Source organism: Mauremys reevesii, linkage group 7 (assembly GCF_016161935.1).
Source record: "Mauremys reevesii isolate NIE-2019 linkage group 7, ASM1616193v1, whole genome shotgun sequence".
NCBI lineage: Eukaryota > Metazoa > Chordata > Testudines > Geoemydidae > Mauremys > Mauremys reevesii.
The window spans coordinates 48,290,224-48,316,118 of NC_052629.1; the positions used below are offsets into that span (position 1 = coordinate 48,290,224).

General features: G+C 40.5%; 1 protein-coding gene and 1 long non-coding RNA gene across 3 annotated transcripts in view; one reads left to right on the top strand and one right to left on the bottom strand.

Annotated features, from left to right (window-relative positions):
- ANK3 (ankyrin 3) overlaps positions 1-25,895 on the top strand; it is a 554,530-nt gene that overhangs the window by 393,461 nt on the left and 135,174 nt on the right. The window contains exons 10-17 of the mRNA XM_039480795.1: positions 5,151-5,249; positions 11,086-11,283; positions 13,447-13,545; positions 18,644-18,742; positions 20,282-20,380; positions 22,295-22,492; positions 23,337-23,435; positions 24,204-24,302. Coding sequence (XP_039336729.1) covers positions 5,151-5,249; positions 11,086-11,283; positions 13,447-13,545; positions 18,644-18,742; positions 20,282-20,380; positions 22,295-22,492; positions 23,337-23,435; positions 24,204-24,302 — 990 coding nt within the window. The remainder of the gene's footprint in view (positions 1-5,150; positions 5,250-11,085; positions 11,284-13,446; positions 13,546-18,643; positions 18,743-20,281; positions 20,381-22,294; positions 22,493-23,336; positions 23,436-24,203; positions 24,303-25,895) is intronic.
- The window catches only part of LOC120368596, a 31,707-nt gene continuing 19,222 nt past the window's right edge, over positions 13,411-25,895 (bottom strand). Inside the window, exons 3-5 of one of the 2 annotated variants that reach the window (XR_005582681.1) lie at positions 24,115-24,294; positions 16,248-16,351; positions 13,411-13,472 (exon numbers count right to left, since the gene is read on the bottom strand). This is a non-coding gene — a long non-coding RNA (uncharacterized LOC120368596). Of the gene's footprint in view, positions 13,473-16,247; positions 16,352-16,754; positions 16,867-24,114; positions 24,295-25,895 lie in introns of those variants that run through there. The other variant, XR_005582682.1, reaches the window with a different exon arrangement.

Sequence of the window (25,895 nt, forward strand, 5' to 3'; positions counted from 1 at the left end):
GCTGCAGCCCCCAACGTTGGTTTTGTAGCCAAGGAGTGTTGGAGTACAGGAGGGTTCTGGCTATGTCAAGGGGAATTGGAATAAGCAGCTCTGTGCCACCAGAAGATTCTGCTATGCAAGGGGGCTCCTCAGCTGGTCAGTTAGGCTAGCTAAGTCTGCTTTATGTTGTTGTTAGATACTGGAGAACCTGCCGTTGCAGGGGCAGGCCAGTTTGGCATGGGGAGAGAGGCACCAGGGAAGCAGAGAGAGTTCTGGCCACGCTAGCTCTGTTCTTCAGTCTTCCTCCATATTAGATGAGAGTCAAACACCCCTAAATGCCTCATAGTCTGAGGAGGACAAGCAGAAAGGCTGTTTCTGTCCTCGGGGTGGGTAAGGGGGACTACTATTGAGTTGTCTGAGCAGTTGTTATTATTAGCTGAAGGCTAGTTATTCCATGCAACAGCAACAGGGGGCACCCAAATCCCTAGCCCTCCTTTCCCACTCCCTACTCTGTATATATCACCCAGCAGGGAAGAGGAAGAGCTGGCTGATCCCCCAGGCCCTGTCTTCTCCTGCGACACCTAGTGATCCCACACCCACATTAGCCAGGAGGAGATGATGGAGGAGGAGAAAGTAAGACCCTTAGGAGGTGTACCCACACTTGGGTGGGTCTTACTGGCCTGTGAAAAGGGGAATCAGATCATTGAGTGGGTGCTGTGGAGGTCAGACTGGATGCTGGAAGCATGTCTGGGGGAGACTGGAGGGGAGTGGGATTAACAGTAGTGTAATTGAGATCAGAGTCTGAGCCAGTGATAGAGGTGAAAAATGACCTGTGAAGCTCCAGTGCTGTGGTTATAAATCCTACTTAATGTTTATTTTCTGCAGACAGTTTATTTTTTATTATAGATAGATAGATAGATAAAAATAATTTTAAGAGGCTAAAGAAAGAGAAGCAGCCACTGAGATGGTGTGTGCTCCTGTTGTTGAAATCCTGTATCACAGTGCAATTCTTCCTGCTCTCCTACTGGCATTGTAGGAGTTCCTCTCCAGGTTCTCTAGAGGGGTAGATAATACAGATGATATGATTTATCATGTCAGTGCATACTTAGAGAGTCCTTAATCTGCAGATTATTGTCATTATCATTTGTAATGTTTTTTTCTGAGCCATTGCAGACTATCATATCAATGGGAGTTTGCATCCTAATACATGTGATATATTTATGCTTCACATATGATATTGAGCATGCACAATAAATAAGAAAACTAGAATCCTTGTGACATATGCAATACAGCCTTGCTGAGTGTACAACAGCCACTTTTTACCTCACTTTATCATAAACCCTTAATCTAAGCTCCATACATATTAGAAGCAACAGCCTGCACATTTTGTGGTTTTATTCACTTATTCTATAACGTAGCACTTAAAAAAAGACTTTCACTCCCAGTCCTTGATGCCTTTTCAGTGCAAAACATTTTTGTAGCCAAATTCCCTCTCTGACAAATGGAGTTTCAGTGTGCACTGGGAATTCTGACAAACTCTTCACAATATTTGCATTACTGCAGCAAGCAGTGTTATAGATCCACTGCCTCAAACATGTACCTAAATTCCATACTATTATAATTTTGTGCTAATGCATGCAATATGGACCAAATCAAGCCCTGGCTGATTCAGCCAGGCGGCCTGCTGCCTTCTCTTCCACAGGAATCCTGTTGGCAAGGGACAGGATTCCACAGCTTACTTGGCTGCTTTTCTGGGGCCAAATTCAATTTTCATTAAAATCAGTGGAATGAATATTGTATGCACCCTGTTATCTGTGGCCAGTATTTTCTGCTGAACCAGCCTGGGGTCTTGACATGTCTCTAGTTCTCAGAACTTGTTCTTATGGAGACATAATGCATTATCAGGTGGGCCTCCTAGTGCGCGCTGTGTCCTGTAGATGGATCCTACCTGGCCTCATCCTTCGGAGGGAGGAAAAGCTCTCTATACTCTTAACTGCTGGCCTCCTCATCATATGGAATGTTAGCCCTTTCTGGTACACCACAATTTAGAGGTGACAGGGAAATCCAGTAGTTATGAAAATTGAGACTGATAGGACAGCTACTGTTTACTACTTGAAAGTATTTCTCAAATGCTGCAATTCTGTCATTGCTGTAGAGACCATTGAACAATGTGTGACTGTTGTTAAATGCACTTTCTACATTTCATATTGTGAGGCAGTGCCTTTGTTCTCTGCCATTTACTTTCCAGAATTGCAAAGTAATCGTGCATAGGTTTTGTTAATATTAGCCCTTCAGATGTGTTTTCCCATTGTGAGTATATATTCACATACAGTAGAGAACTCCTTATTATCAATAAAATGTATTTCATATACTTTTTTAAAATGATAGAATTCTCTAAAACTCACTGGACAGTGTATTTCTATCTTTTAGGGATGATCATTATCATGTAGTAAAGTTAGTGTGTAAGGGGGAATCAGGTCTTGGCTCCAGGAATAAATGTATGCAATGTACATATTTCCAAAATAGGAACTAACTTACAGCAACTTAACTTCCTTAAAATATCAACACCATTGCTACTCGGCTTCCATTTCCCTTCCATATTTCTGCCTGATTGACTATGTATACCGCACATACCCCGGATCCCCTCCCTTATACCATTGTGGTTGTATTTGAATGTGTTTTCTGGTTGGTGATGTGTCCTAGAATGCAACAGTGCTCTAGTGGAGTAAGGATCTGGAAGATCTTCCCAACCCCATGAAATAAAAAATATCTCATTGGTACATTTTGTGCTTAAATTGCTTCAGTGTCCTTTTAAATAGCCTGGCTTGAAATGCCTAGAGAATATGGTGATTGGCACTATATACATACCTAAGACAGCTAGATAAAGTGACAACTAAATTCCATATTCCTTGGTTCTTGTTTACAGCTATTTAGCTAGCTGGTGTTGGTGAATTTCATTTCCCTTTCGCTGTATGTTTTAGGGTGGATGCTCCTTTTGTACCTTTGGTTACTTGCCTGATTACTTTATACATGATGTTCTATCCCAGTGAAACTGCTGGTATGGTAGGGGTGTGATAATTGTGAACAACATTTTGGTAAAGCTACATTATAAACATTTGCTAGCAGATGATAAAGTTACAGTTTATGGCTATTTAATATCTCTTTCCTATAGCCATGGGCATACATTACAGTGTAATACAACTTTATTTTGTATAGCATCTTCCATACAAACTGTGTCCCCAACTGCTTTAGAGAATTAAATAACACAAGAAGGCAGATAGCGTATGGTATAAATTACAGAAATCATGGTAAGCTAAGGATATCTTGGGCCAAATTCTGTTGCCTTTGTACATGCAAATAGTCCTTTGGATCCTCCTCCAGGCTGTCAGTGACAAATTCTCATTGACTTCATCAGGAACAAAATTAGCTCTATCCATCAACTTAAATGGAAGCACTTGCACAAATAAGGCAAGCAGAGGTTGGAGTAGGATTGTGGAAAAATTAAAGTATTCAAATTTGTCACCAAATACGAAGGGCCAAGACAGTTAGGGATTGTAAGGCTCTCTGAATTACAGCTAACTCCTGGGCTGCCACTTACTCTGAGCAGATCATAAATTGATGATTTAGCTTAGAGAAATAAATTAAGAAATGTCCAGGAAGAAATTAAATGATTACATGTGAGAAAAAGTTTCAAGCAATAACTACTTATCTTAATGGTTCTAAGATGTTTATTACAGTGTGTATAGCACAGCACCTTTACATTCGTGTGTTAAATTCTTTGAGGTAATAATCGGTTTTATAAAACTGTTGTAACATATTTTTAGTCAATACAATCTATATGCATTTTGGGATGGTATTTATTAGTCGATGAAAAAAGACTCCTTCCTTCATTTATTGTATATAAAATGATAATACTTATTTTCTTACTTTTTTATTATTTTGTTATGGGAAAAGCTCCATTGAAGTATTTAGTGCATATACAGTATATATGCTATGCTGCTCCATCTCCTGTTGATTTGTTTTGGTTATATCAAATAAGAAGGTTTGATATGACTGAAAATGCTTTATTTTGCTTTTCTATTTTCCTGGAAGCCATGACATTATTATTTGTAACAGGCATAATGTCATGTGGCACTGAAAAAGTCAATGATGACTCTATTCTGAATTGCTTAAGGCAAATACAGTATGTTCCTTCCTAGTATTCAGTGCACAAGACAGATTATTTAAACATTGTAAGCAGGGTACAGGTCAAGGAATAATCAAATCAATTTGTAAAAACCCTGTAAATCTCAGAAGATGTCATCATCTTATTTAAGGAAGGTATTTTTAAATGAAAACAACTAGCGCTGGGCAAATGAGTGTGTGATAGAATTAAAAAAACTGTCCCAAAAAAGGGAACAAGTTTAGACTGACTTGCTCAACCAGTCATATAACCTCAAGGCTCCTATCTACGCTATAAAAGATAGATGATAGTTTAAACCCAATTTTACAACATGGGTTTAAGATATTTTGCTCAGTGAGTGTGGACCAGTCAAAAGCAAATTGATCCCATTCTATAATACCATTTTCAAGTCTAAATAATGTGTTTTTCAAAATGGGAATCACACACATTTGCCTGGTCCACACTGGACCTGATTTTCTAAACTGTGTGCATGTCAAAAATCCATGTGCATGGAATGCCTAATTTGTACATGAAACTACCACTTTTGGACACACGTCTTAGGAAGTTGAAGGCTGTTTGTGTATGCCGTCATGGTAAATGCGTGCTCAAATTAGGTGTGAAATTGTATATGCAGTTTTAGAAAATCACACTCAAAGGGTCTTTAGTTTAAACCCATCATGTGCTGAGCCTATTTTTAAAAATAAGTTTAGTGAAGACAGATTTATGTAGTATAGCTGGGGTCTGAATTACAAATTGACCATACAGTTCTGCTGTCATCCTAGATGTATACATGCAGGAGCTGGATACGTAATGAAAACATAAAGAATTTTCTGTTTGAAAATATCATGTCATTTGTGAACTAAATTATTCAAGGAATGTTATTTGATCTGTTGTATTAATTATGCATTACTCTCATATTGTTAACAACACTCAAACTCAATGCAATAATGCATACTTAAAATATGAACAATATCTGCAATGAATGGTTTATGATTCTTGTGTTCAATAGGATGGGCTGACACCGCTCCACTGTGGAGCAAGAAGTGGGCATGAACAGGTTGTGAAAATGCTGCTTGATCGTGGAGCCCCCATTCTATCCAAAACCAAGGTAAATGGTACTGTGCACCCGTTGGCTAGAATAATCTTTGAAGATTCTCTGGATGTAATTATGTATATCTTAGATTACGTTTCTTGTGATAATGGTCCAGCTTCATGACTACTATTTAAAGTAACTGTGTTGGAGACCCTCCAAACTGAGTGTACATTGTAGTGTGCTTATGTGCATGTATCAAACAGTATGTGTTGTTCATGGACATTTAATTGAGATATTTTTGCATACGGGAAAAAGATTCCTTCTGAGCAAAAAGAGCAATATGATATATGGTCCTCAGAATTCAGATGGCTAGAAAACATTTGCTTCCATGGCACTATTCTATACTGCACACATATAGACTATGCCTTTAACTTGTTCCAGAGGTACCGCCGGGATAAAAAAAATGTAGTAATGTCTCTTTGCAGAGGCTGCTGTAATTTGCAGAGCTCTTGGTTCATTACCAAGTTCTTCCGTTCCCTATCTCTACACTCTGTCAGAGCATAGCAAATACATTGCTATCCTTCCATAAGGCTGTTCGTGGAAATTTCAAATCATCTTCATTGGAGTGGGCAGCCTACTTCAAACGCAGGGGATCCCATTAAAAAGTTAGAATTTGCCAACCTTTCTATACAGTGGCAAATCAAGCACCAGAGTTATCTCTGATTTTAAGTCAAAGCATAGTAACTGATTTTTTTAATGACACCATTGTACGTCTCCTCCTCCTTTTGGGGGCGGGGAGGAGAGAGACCTTTATCTCCTCCTTTTAGAGTAGATATACTTGAGTGGAGAAATTTGTCATGAAAAATGCTGATGTACTAGTGCAGCTTGTTAGAGCCCCTCTCACAGGATCCCTTATACACAAACCTTTCTCCCTACATGCCATGCCCCAGCGCATTTACTGCTTCTGTCTTCTCCTAACCTGTCCTATTCTCTCTCCATCCTCTTTTACTTGCCTGTAGAAGTTTTGGGGTTTCCTTGATTTTTATTTTTAATCATTTAACTTTTTCTTGTTCACCTGTTTTGTTTCCAGTGGGATATATCTGGTATGTGGCCTGGGCTAGGGTATGGTGCTACCTTCTGTCTGCTCCCCGAGGCAATTGCACATGTGCTATCATGGCTAACCGGAGCAGAGGAGAGGTCCTGCACATCCTCTAGATGTGGAATTTTCATTGACTCCCAAAGCCCTAGGCTTCCATGCCTGTATATAGGAGTCCCTCCCATTGCTAGTTATAGTAGGGACTGCTGCATGAGTAGGTAGGAACACAGCCAGCTTTCAAGGAGCCCTCTTCAGCTTTACCTGGAACACCTTTATATTGGGGGAAGGCCATGCAGCTTTCCTTACACACACTTTTCTCCTCTTCCGAGTGCCTCTTCTCCTCAGGATTAGTTTGACCCACCTTTCAGGGGCTCTTCCCAATCACTAGTGGCTCTGTGATTTGTTTAATGCAAACAACTTTTATACCCCCATTGCTTTGTTTTCCCATCATAATAATACGGTGACTCTTCTGAGGAATTTTATCACTTCTTTGTGGTATAAATTGCCAGTTCTTGTCATTATCCTGAAATTTAACTAGCTTTTTGAATACTAGTTCAGTAGTTCTTAAATCTTTTCCTTTTTCCAGGGTGTCCTTCAAACTTGAAGTAGTGGTTTCAAAAGATGAGAACCACAAACCTTCCCTAAACCTCATTATCTTGTATCAAATAGAACATATCAGAAAAATTGAGGCTGTGTTGCGGGATTTAAAGTAATATAGCTGCATGCTGCAGACACTGGCCGACAAAGTGATTAAATAACTGTATTCAGCAATGTGGCACCTAACACTACAATACTAGACAAGCCCTAGACTAACTAAGCTAAGTATTAAAAAACAAGTAGCTGAAAGCCCATGCTGTCACACGCGTGTAATTCATAGTCATGTGTGTAAACAAGCCAAAAACGGCTGAGAACTTTAAAATTAACAGTAATAGGCCATGAATCACAGTGATGATTGAATCTGATGATATTCTAAATAAAAAGAGCTCTCAACCATGCTTGTAGTTGTTTCCATCACTTCACACTGACTCAACAGACATTCTTGACTTCAGAGTGACGTTTGGGGGTTTGTGTGTGGTGGTAATGTTGTTGTATGAATGGCTGTGTTGATTTGTTTGTAGGGGAAATTGTATTGAGAGTTTTGTGTTAATTTGCATGGGTGGTGAATGACGGGGTTATGCTGGCATGAGGGGCTGTGTGTATTTGGGGTTATTGTGTATGCTGGTTGTGTTATGTAGATGGTTTTGTTGATTTGTGTTGGGGGGGTTGTGCTGGGAGATTTGTGTTGATTTGTGTGGGTGGCCGTTGGGCGCATGGATGTGCTAGTTGGCCCAAGTAGTCTCCTTTATACAAATAAGTCAATTGTGACATGGAAATTAGCTGTACAATAAGGGTGGTGATTTGTTGAGTTACCTCTGATATCACAATAGTCTAGGACTCTTGGCATGGCATAGATACATGCCTTACTGTAGCTGTATACCACAGATATAATTTGCAAAGTCAAAATGGCTGAGAACTTAAAAATTAGAAAGTAACAGACTGCGCAACCATATGATGATTCAATCTGGTGATATTCTTAACAAAAAGAGCTCTCAACCATGCTTGTAGCTGTTGCCATCACTTCACACCAACTCTACAGGCATGCAGTGACAATCCTGAAATCTTATTACATAGAGGCACATAAGAAAAAGTGAAGAAAAAAACAGAAGTTCTGCTGCTTGGGCTTTCTCTCCGATATGTCAATTTTGACACAACTTGTGAGGGAAGCTGAGAGGCAGAATACCACTGAATGACATTCAGTTGGCACTGAACTACAGTATTATCCTCTGGAAAAAATACTTGGCTGAGTTTTCTTCTAATCAAGTAAGAACTTCCTCGAAACAGGACAAATCTTTTGGAAAGAATTTTAACTTTTACAGCTTTCAGATGGCTCATAGAACTCTTTCAGTTCCTAGTTTTATTATTTCCTAGTAAAGATTGTTGAGTACACTGTAGGCCCTTTTCACATTATTACATCCTTAGTTTTATTCATATGGGAGGCACAATGGCCTAATGGACAGGACATGGGACTAGAAGTCAATAGACCTCAAATCAAGTCCTGACTTTGCTGATGACTTATGTGAGACAGTGGGCAGGTGACTTCGTCTCTGTATGCCTGTTTCCATTTTTTTTTTAAATGAAGTTAATGAAACTCCCCCTACCCTTTGTAAAGCAATTTGACAGCTACAGATGAAGGATGAGCTTTGAGCTACATATCATTATTTCTACTGATTCTAAAAGCCATTTGTCTTTGCCACTCAGCGGTTTGCTATAATATTATGATCTCTCTGGTCTTTTGCTACTTTTCTTCTCAAACATAGTATGACCATGAACCTTTTGGTTTCTGTTTCCCCTCATGGATTTCCACTGAACTCCTTGGCCCTGTATGTTCTCCTTGGCAATAGGACCCCAAAGTGGTCTTTACAAACATCAGTGAATTATGCCTTACAATGTGGCTGTGGTAGAGAAGCATTTACAAGTGGAGAGATATGGGCACAGAAATGTTAAATGGCTTGCCTAGGATCATATAGCGCCTGTTCAGCTCTGGCTGGGGTGTCCCTCCCCCCCCCCGGGCCCTACACTGTCACTGTTTAACAATGATTGTAATGGGGGGGAGGGCTTGGTGTCCACCCCACTGCTCAATTGGTGCCCACCCCACTGCTCAATTGTGTCCAGGCAATAAAGTTACTTTAGTCAACTACAAAAATAAATAAATCACATAGTGTATTTATACAGCAAATAGAATCAGGAATAAAACATGTTCCCAGTTGTGTGCTTTAACTACAAGATCATCATCCCTCTAGTTGTCTACTGCTGAGATTCTTTATTATCCAGTCCCAACCCCTGGTCTGTGCTGTTCCTTCTGGCTATCTGCTGCATTTCTCTGATTCTCAAAGCTTTTCTCCAGATTCCTGCCAACTCTTCCACTTGGATGTGTTTCTTGGCCATCTCTGCTCCTATTTTATAATCCACCCTACTCCCCCTCAGGCTCTGCTCCTCATATCTGTTCACTGTATTCTTTCATCTTCTGCTGACCCCTTCCCACATCATTCTGTGTTGTCATGGCCACAACACTCCCTCCTCTATAGCTGCCTCTGAGACTTGGAATTCCTTCTGGGTATTCCAAGTCATCCCATCCTATTCAGTTATACAAGGGCAATTTATTCACTCTTCTTATTAAGATCATAAACTACACTTTTCTCACTTGAAGAAGCTCCTCATTTCACTATTTAACAGAACTGTGTTGAACCCTCTTAGTGACTCTTCCTGTAAACAAATAGCTTAGGAGAATTCTTTACACCATGCTCAGCTGTGGCCCAGAAAGCTTAATCACGTTGCACTAACTCTACATTAAATATTTTCCAAATACCAATTTTCCATGTAAACAATTCCTGCTGACGTGTGTGGCATGATACTTGGAGAGGTGCCCACAAAATAGCCTTACTTCTAAGATTTGGTCCAGTCTGAGAACCCCTGCTTTTATACATTAAATATAGTTTAAAATGATGTCACTCAGCTAGCCTGTTTGCTTTCACCTTCTTCTACGTTGCTTTTAAAAACATGTTTACTTTGCATTTCCTCCTTTATTTATAACTTTTGTCATTCCTATTATTATACGGTCCTGTTTTTTAAAAAGGGGAAAAAAGCAGTCCTCAGCTTCAGAAAGTCTGTGAACAGCCATTGAGTAGTTACATTGGTGCTTTGCTTATGCTAACCATGGTCACATGAGGGCACCACATCTGTAAAAAAGAGTTTTGATTTCTTTATGGTAGTAAGCATGGTGTATTTTAGATCTAAAAACCATATTTCAACCATTTGTATTAGATTATCACCAACATTGCTTTTTATTGTAGTAGCAACTGAACTGGAATCAGTTTTTGTAAAAATATAGTTGAATACTGATTAAAACTTTACTAAAGATTTTTCACTTCTTTTATTCATAAATTTAAATCACTAAATAAATCAAAGTGAAGAAGGTAATTTTAGTACATTATCTGCTTAAGGCACCGATATGCATTCATCCAAACAACATCTATTTTTTCCTGTCTATTTTTTCTTGTTTTAATCCTAACACCATGAAATGGACTCGGTAATTCAGAATTCTATCTGAATTATTTCTTTGTGTGGTTTGTGCATACAATCTATTTTGTGTATGTATATGTAAAAGTACATTGTTGCTTGAGTTTTGTGAGCAGTATAAAACATATTTTCATCACAACTATTGTTCATAAAGATGAATGTCCAACAGATTTCTCCATAGAAAGCATGGCTTTTCAATGCTTTTCATTGGGCCAAATTCTGAGTTTTTATTTAGGGCAGGTCTACACTAGAAACTTTTGCAGTTTTACTAATGACCGTTAGGGATGGTGGTTTACGACATTTCTATATTGTTAAAAGCCAATTGTAGGTACATTTATATACTGCCATAACAGTGCTTTGGCCAATATAACTTATTTCACTGAGGGAACCTGTATAAGCTGCATCTACGCTAGGAGGGGTTGCTGATAGATGTTTGCTGGTATAGCTATGTCAGCAAACGTTTTCTAGTGTACACCTGACCTTACTCTTTACTCAGGCAAACTCAAAGTTCCATGGGAATTTTACCTGAGAAAAGACTTCAGAAGCTGACCCAGTGCACTTAGTTTCTATATAATGCGGTGTGGGATTTCGCATAACAAAGGCGCTTGTAAAGCTCTGTTACAAAGAAACTTTTCAGTGACAAGCATACATACAATTCTATATGTCTGTCCATTTCAATTTGTTTCTTTTTATTTACAGAATGGTTTGTCTCCATTGCACATGGCAACACAAGGAGATCATTTAAACTGTGTTCAGCTTCTGATTCAGCACAGCGTGCCTGTTGATGACGTCACTAATGACTATCTGACTGCACTGCATGTTGCCGCCCATTGTGGCCACTTCAAAGTTGCCAAGGTTCTCTTGGATGAGAAAGCTAATCCTAATGCCAAAGCACTGGTGAGTACGCAGTGGGTTAATAGTCACAGCTAAACAGTTTTCTAAAGTTGCAGTGTCTAATATTTGAAGTTATTTTCTGTTGGCTGAAATTTTACAGGGTCTGACATTCAGTGAGGCTAATGCTGTATTTGTAGAGTTCAAGAAAAGTTACTGTAGCTCTAATTTGATATTAACATTTTTTCTTGTGCAGTCTGTGTAACTGTTGCTTATGGATAGTTAATAGTGATTTATGTAATTTCTAGTGTAACTAGAGCCCCTTTGCATTTTGATATTTATTGTGATTCTCTAATTCTGAGTAGAATGAGTGACTGCAATCTTAACTGCTGCAGTTGTCAGCCTGGGAGAAATTCTAATTTTCTAAACATTTGCAAAGAGGAAATGAATCTGAGACGTTTAAAATAAAGAGGATATTTGAGTACACAGTGTTCTGAAATTTGCAAAACAAGAATAAGTAATGTAACAAATATCCACAATATTCTTAGTGAGTTGCATCTTTATACTCATTTCTCTACATTAAAAACAAAACAAACTGCCTTTTCATACAAATAAACTGTTTCCAAATGTGTGTATATATTGTTTTAAGGTGTTCTCATGGCTCACTTTGTAAAGAAATAGGTCTGTATAAATATACCTTTAATAATCATCCTAAACAAATTTGAATTCTTACAGTAACTGTACTGCACTTTGGTGTTGTACTGGGCTCAGGTCAATGCTGTTAGGCTGTTGATTTCATAAGTACTACATGCGTTCTGTACAGAACTACAAACCTCTACACAATCAGGGTTGGTTTGAGTCCTATTTTACAATTGGCCTGATTTACAAGGTTCCTTGCTCTCTCAGCCACTCTCTTCCATATAAACCCCTCATCGTATCTTTATTGCTTTGGGGGAAGGCTATTGTGGTATGTCTGTCCCTCTGGTAAGTGCAGAATGCTGCTTGGCTTCTAGTCCTGTAATATTTATTTTGGCTGCATTCTGAAATTACTGAAGTCTCATTAAATATGTCAGCATACCTTGGGCAGGGTTGCTGGATGGCAGCCAATCACTTGTCTGGATCAGATAGCCATAAATCTCCTTATCCCCCAACTCATTCACGCATAGGGTCAGATTCTCTATTCCAGCTAAGACACAAGAATTGGGGAGCGAGTTAAAATGATTTTAAATTGTACCTCCTGTATTCTGGGCCTCAGAGCAACCTCAGAGCTGTTCTAAGTTGTCTTGTCTTATGGCAGCTTCCTAAGGACCATTATACTAATAAAAAATAACCAGAAGCAATGCACTCTGATCAAGTTGCTTCTTCTGCTGATACTTCCATGATGTGCCTTCTATGCTGGAGACCTCAAAAGACAGGGGGTAACACAGAGCTGTTTGGGTAGTTCTGTGCCACCCAAAAAGCCCCTTTACATCCAGATATTCCTGGTGGCCAGTTTTGTCCCAATTATGCTTCATTTGGCCCATTTTCCAGTTCTTAGTACTAGTTTCTCCAGGTCGTTATCCTATATTAATAGGCCCAGATAAATGGAGGCTCTGTTTATACTTAAGTGGAACATACACTTGCACTGACTGAATGCTATGAAGGCATGTGTTGTATCTAGTGTTATTGTAGCCATGTTTGTCCCAGGGTATTAGAGAGACAAGGTGGGTGGGGTCATATCTTTTATTGGACCAACTTCTGTTAGTGAGAGAGACAAGAGCTCCATGTAGCTTGTCTCTCTCACCAACAGAAGTTGGTCCAGTAAAAGATATGACCTCACCCACCTTGTATGTCTATGAAAGCATATAGAATTCTATACTGCTGTAGCTAATATAGTTAATTTTCATCAGATCTGAGGCCCAATTCAGTAAGCTGTTTTTAAAACTTCTCTGTGGGAGCTCTTTTGATATGTATGTATCAATATTGAAGATACTATTGTAAGCAGCACATTACCAGTCTTGTAAAATAAGGTGGACGTTGTTTTAAATGTGCACTATACAGGTTGTAGAAATATTTTTCTTTAGAATATATTGTATTAGTAATATATTTCATATGAGAAAGTGATCTTATTAAAATTAAGTTAATTGACACAAAGAGTGAAAGAAAAAATAGTGACAAAAATAATTCAGTAAAACAAACTTTAGTAATGGCATAGGTGGTGTATGAAAGTATTTCCTTTCTCATTAACAGAATGGTTTCACACCTCTTCACATTGCCTGCAAGAAGAACAGAATTAAGGTTATGGAACTTCTCCTGAAACATGGTGCATCTATCCAAGCTGTAACTGAGGTAAGAAGCATTGTTTGCATGTATGGCTTGGTTTCTAGTGCCAATGCAGCGCTGTTCAATTAGATGATACATGTGCATTGCTTAACAAATATACACTATTAAAAGTAAAAATGATTTTCAACTGGATAGGAACAGATTAACAAATGCAAATAGAAATATACTCAGTTACACTATTGGATCAGAACACCTACATAATGAATTTATTTTAAAATAAAAAGATATGTCATCAGAAGAAATGGGACAGATTTTTAGAAAGGATCTCCATATTTCTGCCTGCAGTTTTATACACATGGAGTGAAATTCACCCCCGGCAGAAGGTCAACAAAAACCCTATTTTGAAGGGTTATGTGTAGGGCCCTACCAAATTCACTGTCCATTTTGGTCAATTTCATGGTCATAGGATTTTAAAAATCCTATATTTCATGATTTCAGCTATTTAAATCTGAAATTTCAGTCAGTTGTAATTGTAGGGGTTCTGACCCAAAGAAGCTGTGGGGGTGGGGGGTGGGGTGTAAAGTTCTTGTAGGGGGGATTGTGGTACTGCTACTCTTACTTCTGTGCTGCTTCTGCTGGTGGCACTGCTTTCAGAGCTGGGCAGCTGGAGAGCCGGGGCTGCTGGTTGGGAGCCCAGCTCTGAAGGCAGAGTCGCCGCCAGCAGCAGTGCAGGATTAAGGAATGGCATGGTATGGTATTGCCATCCTTACTTCTGTGCTGCTGCCTGCAGAGCTGAGCCCTCAGTCAGCAGCCGCTAGTCTCTGGCCACCCAGTCTGAAGGCAGCGCAGAATTAAGGGTGACAATACCGTGACCCCCACTAAAATAACCTTGTGACCCCCCCCCCTCAGCAACTCCCTTTTGGGTCAGGATCCCCAGTATAAGAAACATTGATCTCTCCCCATGAAATCTGTATTGTACAGGGTAAAAACACACACAAGACCAGACTTCACAGGGGGGCACCAGATTTCACAGTCCGTGACGTGTTTTTCATGGCCATGAATTTGGAAGGGCCATAGTTATGTGGTTCATAGGCCTTGTGATAGCTCTGCATAGAAATGACATTCATCCACAGTAATTTGTGATTACAAATCAAATAGACATCAGTCTGGTATTAGTTAGGGCTTCATATGATTGTGCACACACAATTGCTGGCAAAAATTTAGAGGCTGAATGAAACCACATTGGAAATTTGGTTCTATTTGTGTGCAGAACCCTGTCAAGTTAAGAATAACGGTCACTTGTATAAAGGTGAGATATCTGTACAAGGAGTCAAGTTAGAAAAAGAATTAGCTGCTCCATTAAGGAAATTAAACAGGGTACACCTGGGAACAGTTTACCTCTCAGAGCTTTGAAGTGTGAATTTGTTTCCATTTTTAAAATTATTCAATGAAAAATCAACCAGTACTTTACCTAAATGACAGGGTGATAAAAGGAGAACTTTTCTGCATGAGGATATACTTTCTTGAATAAGGATCTAAGTAGTGCTTCCTTAAAGGAAGCAGACATCTTGGTCTTCCTTAGGGAGGCTTTAAGCAATGGCCCCAACTGGTTTGTACTAGCTAAAGGGGACATGAATCTGACTTTCAGGTCATAGCTTGAAGCCCCATCAGTACATGAATGAGAGGCACAGACTGAAACTTAAGCAAAAGAGACACTGTCTTTCTTCTCCTCACTTTTGGTTTTCTAACTGTGCAAACAGGCAGTTTGTAGAGCTGTGTGATTTTTCATTTCACTGACAGTTCAGAAAAATAGGGAGGGAAATTTGGTTTAGGGCAAACTGTAACCAATTTTTTAATTCATTTTAGGCATAGTAAAAAAAAGAGTAAAAGTTTCATTTTGGGTCCAATAAAACATTTTATTTTGGGAATTTGTTTCACCTTTTTAATAAAATCAAAAGAAATGAAGGGCTAGGTACCAAAAAACAACCAAACCAAAAAAACCAAAAACCAAAAGGAGGAAGTGGTGGTGCCCCTCTTATACTCAATAGCACAGTGATTAGGGTACTCCTTTGAGACGTGGAAGACCCATGTTCAAATCCCCTCTCTTCCTAGGTGAGTGCTCTAGAATGCCTGTAGTGCATTCTAGCATGGGTCTCTCTCAGACTGTGAATCTGTTCCACTTTGTATAAAATACTTGAATAATTAAAGAAAGAGTGACTCTATAGCCTGGTGTTAGGGCACTCACCTTGGAGGAGAGACACCTGGATACTCGTCCTGCTCCAATAACTATTTAATTATTCAAAATGGAACTGCTTTGGAAGGGAAGACTGAGAGAAACTTGCCCCAAAATATCCTCGAGCCTGGTGGTAGGACACCTGGTTCAAGTCCCTGCTTCAGAGTGGGGATTGGAACTGGATCTCTCACTCCCAGGTGAGTGTCCTAATATCTGGGCTATTGGATACAAGAAGGGGAGGCATTTGGGTTTTTTGTGAATGGCACCTAAAATCCCCTTGTGAATGTGGCCTGAAAAATGGAAATGTTTCTTTTTCGATGATGTTGAAACAGTTCATTTTGAAACTTCCAAAAGAATATTTTTTTTATTTCAAAACAATTTTCTGAAATTGACATGAATTCAAACAATGTTTGGGTTGACCCAACTATGAATCTTTTGGCCAAAAATGTAGCTCAGCTGTAGTAATTGTCTGAGTCTAGGTGATCTTATCCACAAAGGATTAGAAAATACATCATAAAATGCTCAACTCCATTACCTGGTGAAGACAGCCCAGATTAACAAGGTTATCCACAACCCAGAAACAGTTCTTTCAGCAGGAGAATTGCAGGTGTTATGGTGGAAGAATACTTTCTTCATGTCCTGCACAACCACAACATGGAATTTAATAACACATTATACTGCACTTGGTCACCATTACCGCTCTGTCTTCCCTTGCACTTCTATCATGAGCCATTAGTATATCATGGTGACCTGTGATGGTGAAGCTGCAGAAGAGGATATTTTGGAGCCACTACATTTGCCGTCATGAACAAAGGTGGTTTAATCTCTTATTTGGCTATCAGTACATTGGCCAGACAGCTGCACAGTGTTCTTCACTAGAGAAATCTGAAACCAACAGGTTCCGTCCTTTTGTCAAGAGTAGGAGGATAGAAAAAGTTGGTCCCAAATGTGACTTGTCTTATGTCATCATTATTGTACAACTGTTTATTAATATGGTTATATTTTGCAGATTGCATACCTTTTTATAGATCATCCATCTTGCCCCTCTCCTCCACTGAAAACTTGCCTTTTTTGCACATGGGTTAATGTTTGTGATGAAATCTGATAACAGATTTATTTTTCTGATAAAAAAAAAAACCTTCAAAAATTCTTTCCTGTAAAGTGTTATAAAAGAAGGTGGATAGTAAATAATACAACTAGTTAGAGTAGTGGTTCTCAACCTATTTACCATTATGGGGTCCATAAAAGGTTGAGAACCACTATGCCTCCCACCTAACTCCCCCCCAACCCGCACACAAATCCCTATGCTCAGCGCCCTCTGCCAAGAGACCCCTCCACAGAGTGGGGCCAGGAGCAGAGAGCTGGGATTGAGGCAGGGAGCCCGCTGTGGGGGAGCAGGCAACAGCAGGTTGCCTGAACCCCGAGGCCCACTGAGGGGGCAGCCAGGACTCTGACCCCGTAGCCTGCTGCAGGGGGGCCAGGTGGCAGCCAGCTGCCCAGACCCCAAGTCCTGCTGTACGGGGCATCCCAGAGCCCAGACGCATGGCAGGGGAGCTGGCAGCCTGGACCCCAGAGCTCTGCGGCAGGGGAGCTGGCAGCCCAGCCAGGCAGCAGGGCAGCCTGGAGCCTGCTGGACAGCAGGGAAGTCTGCTGCCCAGACCCCGAGACCCGCTGGGGGGGTGCATCTAGGACCCGGACTCCGACGGGTCCATGACCCCCACTGTGCATGGCCGGGTGGCAGCCGGCTGCCCGGACCCCAAGCCCCGCTGCATGGGGCTGGCAGTAGCCTGCGGTAGGGCAGCCCGGAGCCTGCAGCTGAGCTAATTGGGCCACATGCAGCCCACAGGCCCTGAGTTAGAGCTAGTAACGAACTAGATGCTTTGGGCCACATCCTCTCTCATGCTGGCTTTTCCAGATTAGGAGACAAACTTGCAGTTTCCTATTCACAGTTCTGATGAAATGGGGTGAGGGGTTAGTCACCAAAATCAAGAGATCTTCTGAGATCCATAGAGATCTGGTACCTCTTTATAAAGGATATCCTTCCCCTTGCAGCACAGCTCCATTAGAGAGCATACAGACACTTGCTGGTTTCCACCACAGCTGTGCAGCAGCAGCAGCTGTGAAGGGGACTCTGGGGTTCTAATGCTGCTTGGAGAACTATTAAGTATTTATTGGATTTCTGATGTGAAATCCTTGGGGTCAGCAAGGGAGTGTGCCCAGATGAGTGGCTGATCCCCTGTCTATCCCCCCAAATCCTGTGGAAGGGCAGCCCCACAGAGTTCTAGTGCTGGAGGTCTGCATAGTTTCAAGGAGAAAGGAAACGATCTGCAGAGCTAGCACTCTTCTGCACTCTGCAGTGGTTTTGAACTCGCCTCCTCTCATGGAAGTAGATGGGTAACATTGACCAATATGATCAACGGGCATTTTCATTTGCTCAGGAAAAAAACTTGGAGGTGGTGGGGAGGAACGACCGTAAATCCACCTGTATTAACCCTGTGTTTCAGCAAGTTGCATCTTCATACCAGAAACAATTCTATCCATTTTTTTTTCCAGTCCAGTATTGGTTTGTAATGGACATTCTTTTTCCTTTAAAAATGTTAAATTTAATATAAAAGCAAAATTTTAAGTGGAAGCAAAATTTCACCTTCCTCATTAATGTGTAGATTTTAGTGAAATCACGTATTGCTGAACTAACTACAGTGTTTATTATTTATACCCCTTAATCCTAAGCACATATAAAGCCCCAATTCCACATGTGCTTAAAGCTAAATATTTGTGTAAGTCTTTCCAACATCAAGGCCTTGTTCAGTCATTTTAAAACAGCAAGCACTTGGGTATATTGATTTTTAAACTATTCAGTGTCCCCATGCTTTGTTCAAAGAAGATAATGTAAAACTAGCGAGTTAATTTTGCTTGTTTGTTTGTTTTTAGTCGGGCCTAACGCCAATCCATGTTGCTGCCTTTATGGGACATGTAAATATTGTGTCACAGCTGATGCATCACGGAGCATCACCCAACACTACCAATGTGGTGAGCAATGGCTTTCCTCTCAGTAGCATGGAAACACATTTTTAATGAACTAGAATCTCTGATATTTGTATTTATTTAAGGGTCCAGTACTGTAAGGTGTTGACCACTTCTTGAGAGGTGATCAGCACTCATAGCTCCTCAAGAAGTCAGTGGGAGTTGTGAGAGCTGAGGATCACCCAAGAGGGTTTACAGGACCCTGAGAAAGTTTTGCTTTAGGCCTGACCTACACTTAAAATTTAGATTGACCTAGTTATCACTGCTAAGAACAGTGGGTAAGCTGACCTAACCCTAGTGTAGATGCAGGTAGGGCAACAGAAGAATTCTTCCATCACCCTAGCTTCCACCACGACTTGGGGAGATGGATTACCTACATTGACTGACAAATGCCTTCTGTCAAGGTAGGAAGCATCTACATTCTGGCACTACAGCAGCATAGCTGTGGCATTGCAGCTGTAGTGCCTTTAGTGTAGACATGGCCTTATATATTAATCTACTTATTTGCTAACCTAAAGAATGAGAACTCACTCACTATAGCTTAATTTAGCACATCTAATTTTTGAGAAGTGCACTTGACTGCTTGAGTGCTGCTTCCCCAGAACACCAGAGGCCTTACCATTTAAGGCAAGTTCTGTTGTTGTCAACAGATTGCAGCAGATTGTCAGGACATATTGCATGTGTCCATACAGCCATACAAGTGCACTTTTACTGGAGGAGCACTGTGTGCCCCAGGCTCCCTGGGAAGTGGTGTTGAGGTGTGTACTTGACAAACTACACTCATTGCTTTAGGAAAAAAGAAGGATGTAAATTTGAATCCTTCTTTTACAATTTGGCATGAAAGTCTCTCTTCAAAACAGAGATGGACACTATCAGAAGAGAGCAGTGCATAGATGGTTTGTTCTGTAAACAATATTAAATTATGCACGCATGCAGCACCAGCTGTAACTTAGGCAGCATTTGGATTAAAAGATCCAGTGAAGTACAAAAATCAAGAAAACAATTTCCCTCTTGAAATATTCTGGTTTCCTTGGATATGCATCTTTTGTTAAGCCTTGGATTTATGTACTTAGTAATGATTTTTTGTGTTCACTCAACCGAGTACTTGTCAGATCACAACAGACATTTGGGTCATGGGGCATAACAGCAGGAATGTAGAGAAAAATCAGCACATCTGAATACATAAAATTTGTAATCATTCTAAATGTTTGACCAACTGAGTGGTCATTTAATTTGACATCATTTTAACATTGTAAATAGACTACAAGTGAACAAGAGCTTTGTTTTCTTTTCAACAAAAGGAGAGAACACTAATGTACTATTCTATTAGTAAACTGATGCTGGAATAAATTACTTTCCAATGTATAGTGCTAGAGGTCAAATATTGATTTGCTTCCACATCCTGCTCACAAACTACTCCTTAAAAAAAAAAATCATCATGTGGTGATTTTAAATTGGATCATGAGGTTTTTTTACTGATTAAACATGGTTTGTTTGTTTTTACTCAATCTTTGACTATGTTTTGCTTTCACTACTGCATGTTAGAGAGGAGAAACAGCACTACATATGGCTGCCAGAGCTGGCCAAGCAGAAGTTGTTCGATATCTAGTACAAAACGGAGCTCAGGTAGAAGCTAAAGCTAAGGTAAGGTGATATTCCACGTATAATAAATAAATAAAGGGTACACTTAGCAAAGCCAGGAAGTTTTGCCAATTAAAGTGAAACATTTTCTTCCCAGCCTCTGGGGAAGGAGCAAGGAAGTGAAGCCATGTGTTGGTCTTTATATTGTGGTAATGATCTTTTTTGTTTGTCTGGTGCTCAGATACTATGGTGAGTGCACTACAAATGTATAGATAAGGCAGATGGTGTCAAGCTAGTACCAAAGGTCATTTTTCCCTTCAGTTATACTGGATGTGGGGAAATTGTTTTTATTATGTGCAAAACTATCATCCCTGTGCCATAGGCATCTGCTATCATCTCACAAAGCTTTGCTGTGTATACATTCAAAAAATAAATATACACCTTTACCCTGATATAACATGACCCGATATAACACGAATTCAGATATAACGCGGTAAAGCAGCGCTCCGGGTGGGGCGGGACAGGGCTGCGCACTCCGGCGGATCAAAGCAAGTTCGATATAACATGGTTTCACCTATAACACGGTAAGATTTTTTGGCTCCAGTGTTATATCACGGTAGAGGTGTACTTTGAAAGAGTGCTTCACAAAGGACTCCAGACAGTGCTGACATCTCTGGAACACCTAAAAGTCAGATGTAGTAGCCTTGCAGAGAGGAAAGCAGTGAGGGTTGGACTGCTATGTCACAGTCAGACAAAAAAAATACAGTGGTTTCAAAGCAATAGCAATTTACCTGTAGGAATTTCTCCATAATAGATCAGGTATTAAGGAGTGGGTGATTGAAGTAGGATGTCTCAATTCGAATAAGGTGCTGCCACCAAAGAATGGAGAATTAGGTAAATGTGAGTTATTCCTAGTCTCTTTGTGGGGAGGAACAAGGGGAGATGGTGTGACATGGAATGATGGTTTGTTGAAGATAACTGAGATTGCTTGGAACCAAGATTGTGCAATGTGGAAGTGTAGGAAAATGTCAGTACATAATTTACAGAAACAAGTAATGAAAGAAGGTGAAATGATCTGGTAGGTCCCTGGTGCAAGGTCACAAACTACACTCAAGTGACTATTTATTTTTCTTCACTGAAAATAATCTGTGAAGCTCTTCTCAGAGCAACCTCCTAGGCCTAAGTACAGTGGCATTACTGTTCTGAAATGAGTTACAATCTCTATAAAAGAACATGGATTTTAGTGACACATAATATTTGTAGTATTCTGTTTTTAAAAAAAATAATAATTGAACATAATCAAGTATAATGGGCACCCTTACTTTTTTTTTTAAACAGATTTGAAACTTTTTACCAGTTTCTCTGGAATTCCCCATTATTGAGACAGAGACTATGAACGGAATTGCTCTAAATAAACATAAGAGATGTGTTTTAATACATAAAATGAGGAAATTAAGTGCCAAGGATTCTCACTCCATCCCAAACTCCTTCTGGTGTGATTAGATATTGCAGGTATTTAGGTGCATAGTGGGGTTTTCAAAAGCAGCTAGGAGCCTAAAATTCATTGATTTAATTGGGTGTTAGGTGCCTAGATGCTTTCGAAAATCCCACTAAGTGCCTGAATACCTCTATAAATCCAGTCAAGGGACAGATCTAAATCCACTGTAGCTTTGATGAGGCCTTTAGTGCAATATGGCCTGCAATATAATTTCATGGTAAAATGATGTAATGCAGGGACAGATTGAGATACTTGAATACCTTATTTTCTATTCTTGATCACATTGTGTGTGGGGAACATATTCTGTAACAAAGCACCTTCAGGCACTACATCCCTTAATCATATGTCAGAGAAGAAAAACAGCATGGACTATTCAGTAGTTTTAGCCTTGATAGAATTAATAGTCATTTACATTGCATGACAAGAACATTTCAGTCCTTATGCAGACTGTACTGTATTCCTGTCATCTTTATATTTAGGATGACCAAACACCACTACACATTTCTGCCCGATTGGGAAAAGCTGATATAGTGCAGCAGTTGTTACAGCAAGGAGCATCTCCGAATGCAGCCACTACTTCTGGGTATACACCACTACATCTTGCTGCTCGAGAGGGACATGAAGATGTAGCCTCAGTTCTTTTGGATCATGGTGCATCTTTAGCTATAATTACAAAGGTAAGGGAGTTGTAGAAGTGATCGCTCAAATGCTTTAAAAGGTTTTGGATTAGTTGCCAGTGAATTTGGTGCAGGAATCATATGTGCATACCAAGTGACATAGGAATTAACTACATTATATTATCTAGGAAGATACAGATCTATGCTTGATTTATAATATAGCCTAGTGATAAAAACATTGATTTTTTTGTGGGGGTCACGGATCAGTTGTTCTCATGGATATCTGTAATCTGCTTTGATGGACTTGTCTAATTTTTAAAGACTAAGCTTAGCACATTTGTCTAGCAATGCCTATTGTGTGTGATGAACATTAGCTGATGGAATACTAATTTCTAGGTTGTTTACCATAAGACAAAAACATTTCTACTCTTCCAAACGACAAAATGTCTGTCCTTTTCCAGGCAAACGATGGTAATGATTCCATTTGAGTGTATATTGATTTCATGTGAAAGGAGTGCACAACTGAAATTTTCACCAAGTGGCGTAGATATGAGTGCTTCCCAAACCAGGACCAGGACCAGGACCACTGGTGACCAATGAAGCACTTGCTGGTTGTCAGTGGAAATCTACTCTGATTACCTAGTTGGCTGCTGCTCCTTGTTTCCAGCTGCTTCAATGGGTGTCTGGGTTTTTCCCTGCAAAGAACCATCTCCAGGCCTATGAAGGCATCTGGAAACAAAGAAGAGACAGACTAGCTGCACCTACTATGGTTAACAGCTATGTAAGAGAAGGAAAGGAAACAAGAAGTAATGTGATAGGCCAGAGCCACCTGTGTGACGGGAACTGCCAGACACCTCTGGGAGAAGAATGTACAAGGCCATCATGTAGCCTTTTTTTCTTACAGAAAGGGTTTACTCCTCTGCATGTGGCTGCAAAATATGGAAAAATTGAAGTAGCCAACCTTCTGCTGCAGAAGAATGCATCTCCAGATGCTGCTGGAAAGGTAGGACAGAAAAGGCCACTCCCCACTTTCATGTACATACCCAGGTACCAGAATACCATAGCAGCTACTTACTATCACACAAGCACTTGCTAATATCCACTACCGCAATTTTGGGTTTAATTGAAATCTTCTGTTCATCATCGTATAGCAATATCCCAGTAAGGTCAGCAATCCCATGAGAAATGGATTTTAACATCATTAGGGCAATACTGTCATTTCTTTCATGTGTCCACCCAGGGAAATAAGAAAGTATTAAGCGCTTCCTGACTCCCCTGCTCAGCCAGAGCACAGGGAAGAGATCAGGGGGACAGGATTCTGTTCTCCCATCCCCCACGCTGGTGAGCAGGGAACTGGAGGAGCCAAGGGTTCACAGTGTGACAGTGCTGAGCCAGCATGAACAGGAAAATGGAATGGATCAATGGTGGTTTACTTACACCCTTGGGCAAAGGGAAATTAGGACAGGAGCTGTGATTCAAAGTCCCAATTCCTTTCCTGGTCTGCTCCTGGGGCAGTCAGATATGTTCTTCCCCTTCCCTCTGACCCTGGGCAAAGTCACAATCTTACCCTAAATAAGGGTGTGAGCAGACAAGAAACAGCTTTTGTCTGTTCTAAGGTGTGTTGTCTCAAAAGTTAATGGAGAGTTTGGAGACAGAAATGAATAATATCACTGTGTTCTCACCGTATCTAGTTTAACCTAATTCTTTGCACTCCTGCATTTTCACTGATGGTAGTTATAACAATGCTTGTTTGTTCTGCATGTGTTTTTAGAGTGGTTTAACTCCACTCCATGTAGCTGCACATTACGATAATCAGAAAGTGGCACTTCTGCTCTTGGACCAGGGAGCTTCACCTCACGCATCTGCAAAGGTACAAATGTTGGTCAATGCAAGGGAACAGCAGACATGCTTTTGATATTGTTTTTGCTCTGTTCTGTCTCAGCATTTTTCATTATGGCTTCCAGTTACAGTGCACCCTGTTGATCCTGTTCATTAATGTCTTTCATCCACATAGGGATCTGTAGGCTGGTAGAATGACTCAGTAGAGGAGGAAAGAGTGGCAACCAACAAGGTCTTTCCCCCCAAAGGATAGTGTTTATAACAAAGAAGTAGAATTAGTTAACAGTAGAATCCCCACCCCCAGCCAATTTGGGTTTCAGTCAGGTACCATGACCACTGATTATGGACCCCATCCTGCCTCCCACTAGGCATTCTCCCTAGCACTGTCTCACATGCGACCACCTTTATGTCCCTTCCCCTTAGCATCTGTGCTAAGATAGGTGGGAGGAAATGAGCTGGGGTTAACTCCCTGTTCAGCAGACACCAGGTAATAGCCCTGCAGTTTGTCACAGCATCCTTTTAAGAAAACACGTTAGGGTGGGATTTGTCAGTCTGAGCATTAGTATTCTTAATAAGCATTTCTGAAGCACTGCAAATGGATCTCATTACAGTATTTAGAAATAGAAAAACTTAGCCCCAGCCCTGAACAGATTGCAATTTAACATAGACAGGACAAAACAAAACACAGCACAAGAATTCAGGTGTGGGGGGGGGGGGCACCGGGGGAGCATGGGGGTGATATAGAGAGAGCAACATCTGCATGAATGAGCCTAAAAACATTGATATATGAATATAAAACTTAAAAAGGGGTGTGGGAAGTCCAATGTGCCCGAATCCATGATGGGCTCTTCTGAAATCCCACAGCATCCCCTGGACTCAGAAAGCCCAGGATAATGCAGTTTTCTACATCTACCATTTATCACCAGTGTGTCAACATCAGTAAATAAAATAGGCCTGAAGCATGCTTGGATACGATGGTGATGGGCATAGTCCTAAACAGCATTCGAAACAACAAATATTGAAGATGAAGATTGTGTGGAGAGGCCAAAATCATATATGCACAAACTACACCTCTTGATTATCTTCCTCTGCAGTGGGACCAAATACAGACATAACACGCAGTCTTCCTGCATGGCTAAAGAGGAGACAGATCACAGTGGGAAATGTAGTCTCTTGTACATGATATTTCATTGACACAGACTCCCACATGCCCCCTCATTGCCTCAGGGTCGCCCTGCAAGCAGCCCCCTGCCTCAGTTTCACTTTTGAGGGGCTTCTTCAGTAATGCACGCAACAGATCAGTTTCGCAGGCCCTTCAGCGAGGATTCTATTTATTTTCCAAGAAACACAAACCAGAAAGAAAACATAAAGCAAGTCCCAGATTTCTCTGCTGGAGCCTGCTTGCTCCCAGCAGCCTTTGTACTCCATTCTGGTCTGTCTGAGCACCAGCACACACACAAACACACTGTCCTTTCTACAGCTTCCTGCTGCCCTCTATAGGGGAATCAGCTGGTCCCTGCTCAGGTGTTCCTCCTGAGTAACCAGAGTTGTCTGGCCATCTATCCCTTAAGGGGCATCCCACCTTGTTCAGTCACATAATGTGAAGTGCATGAGGGAAGGGAAG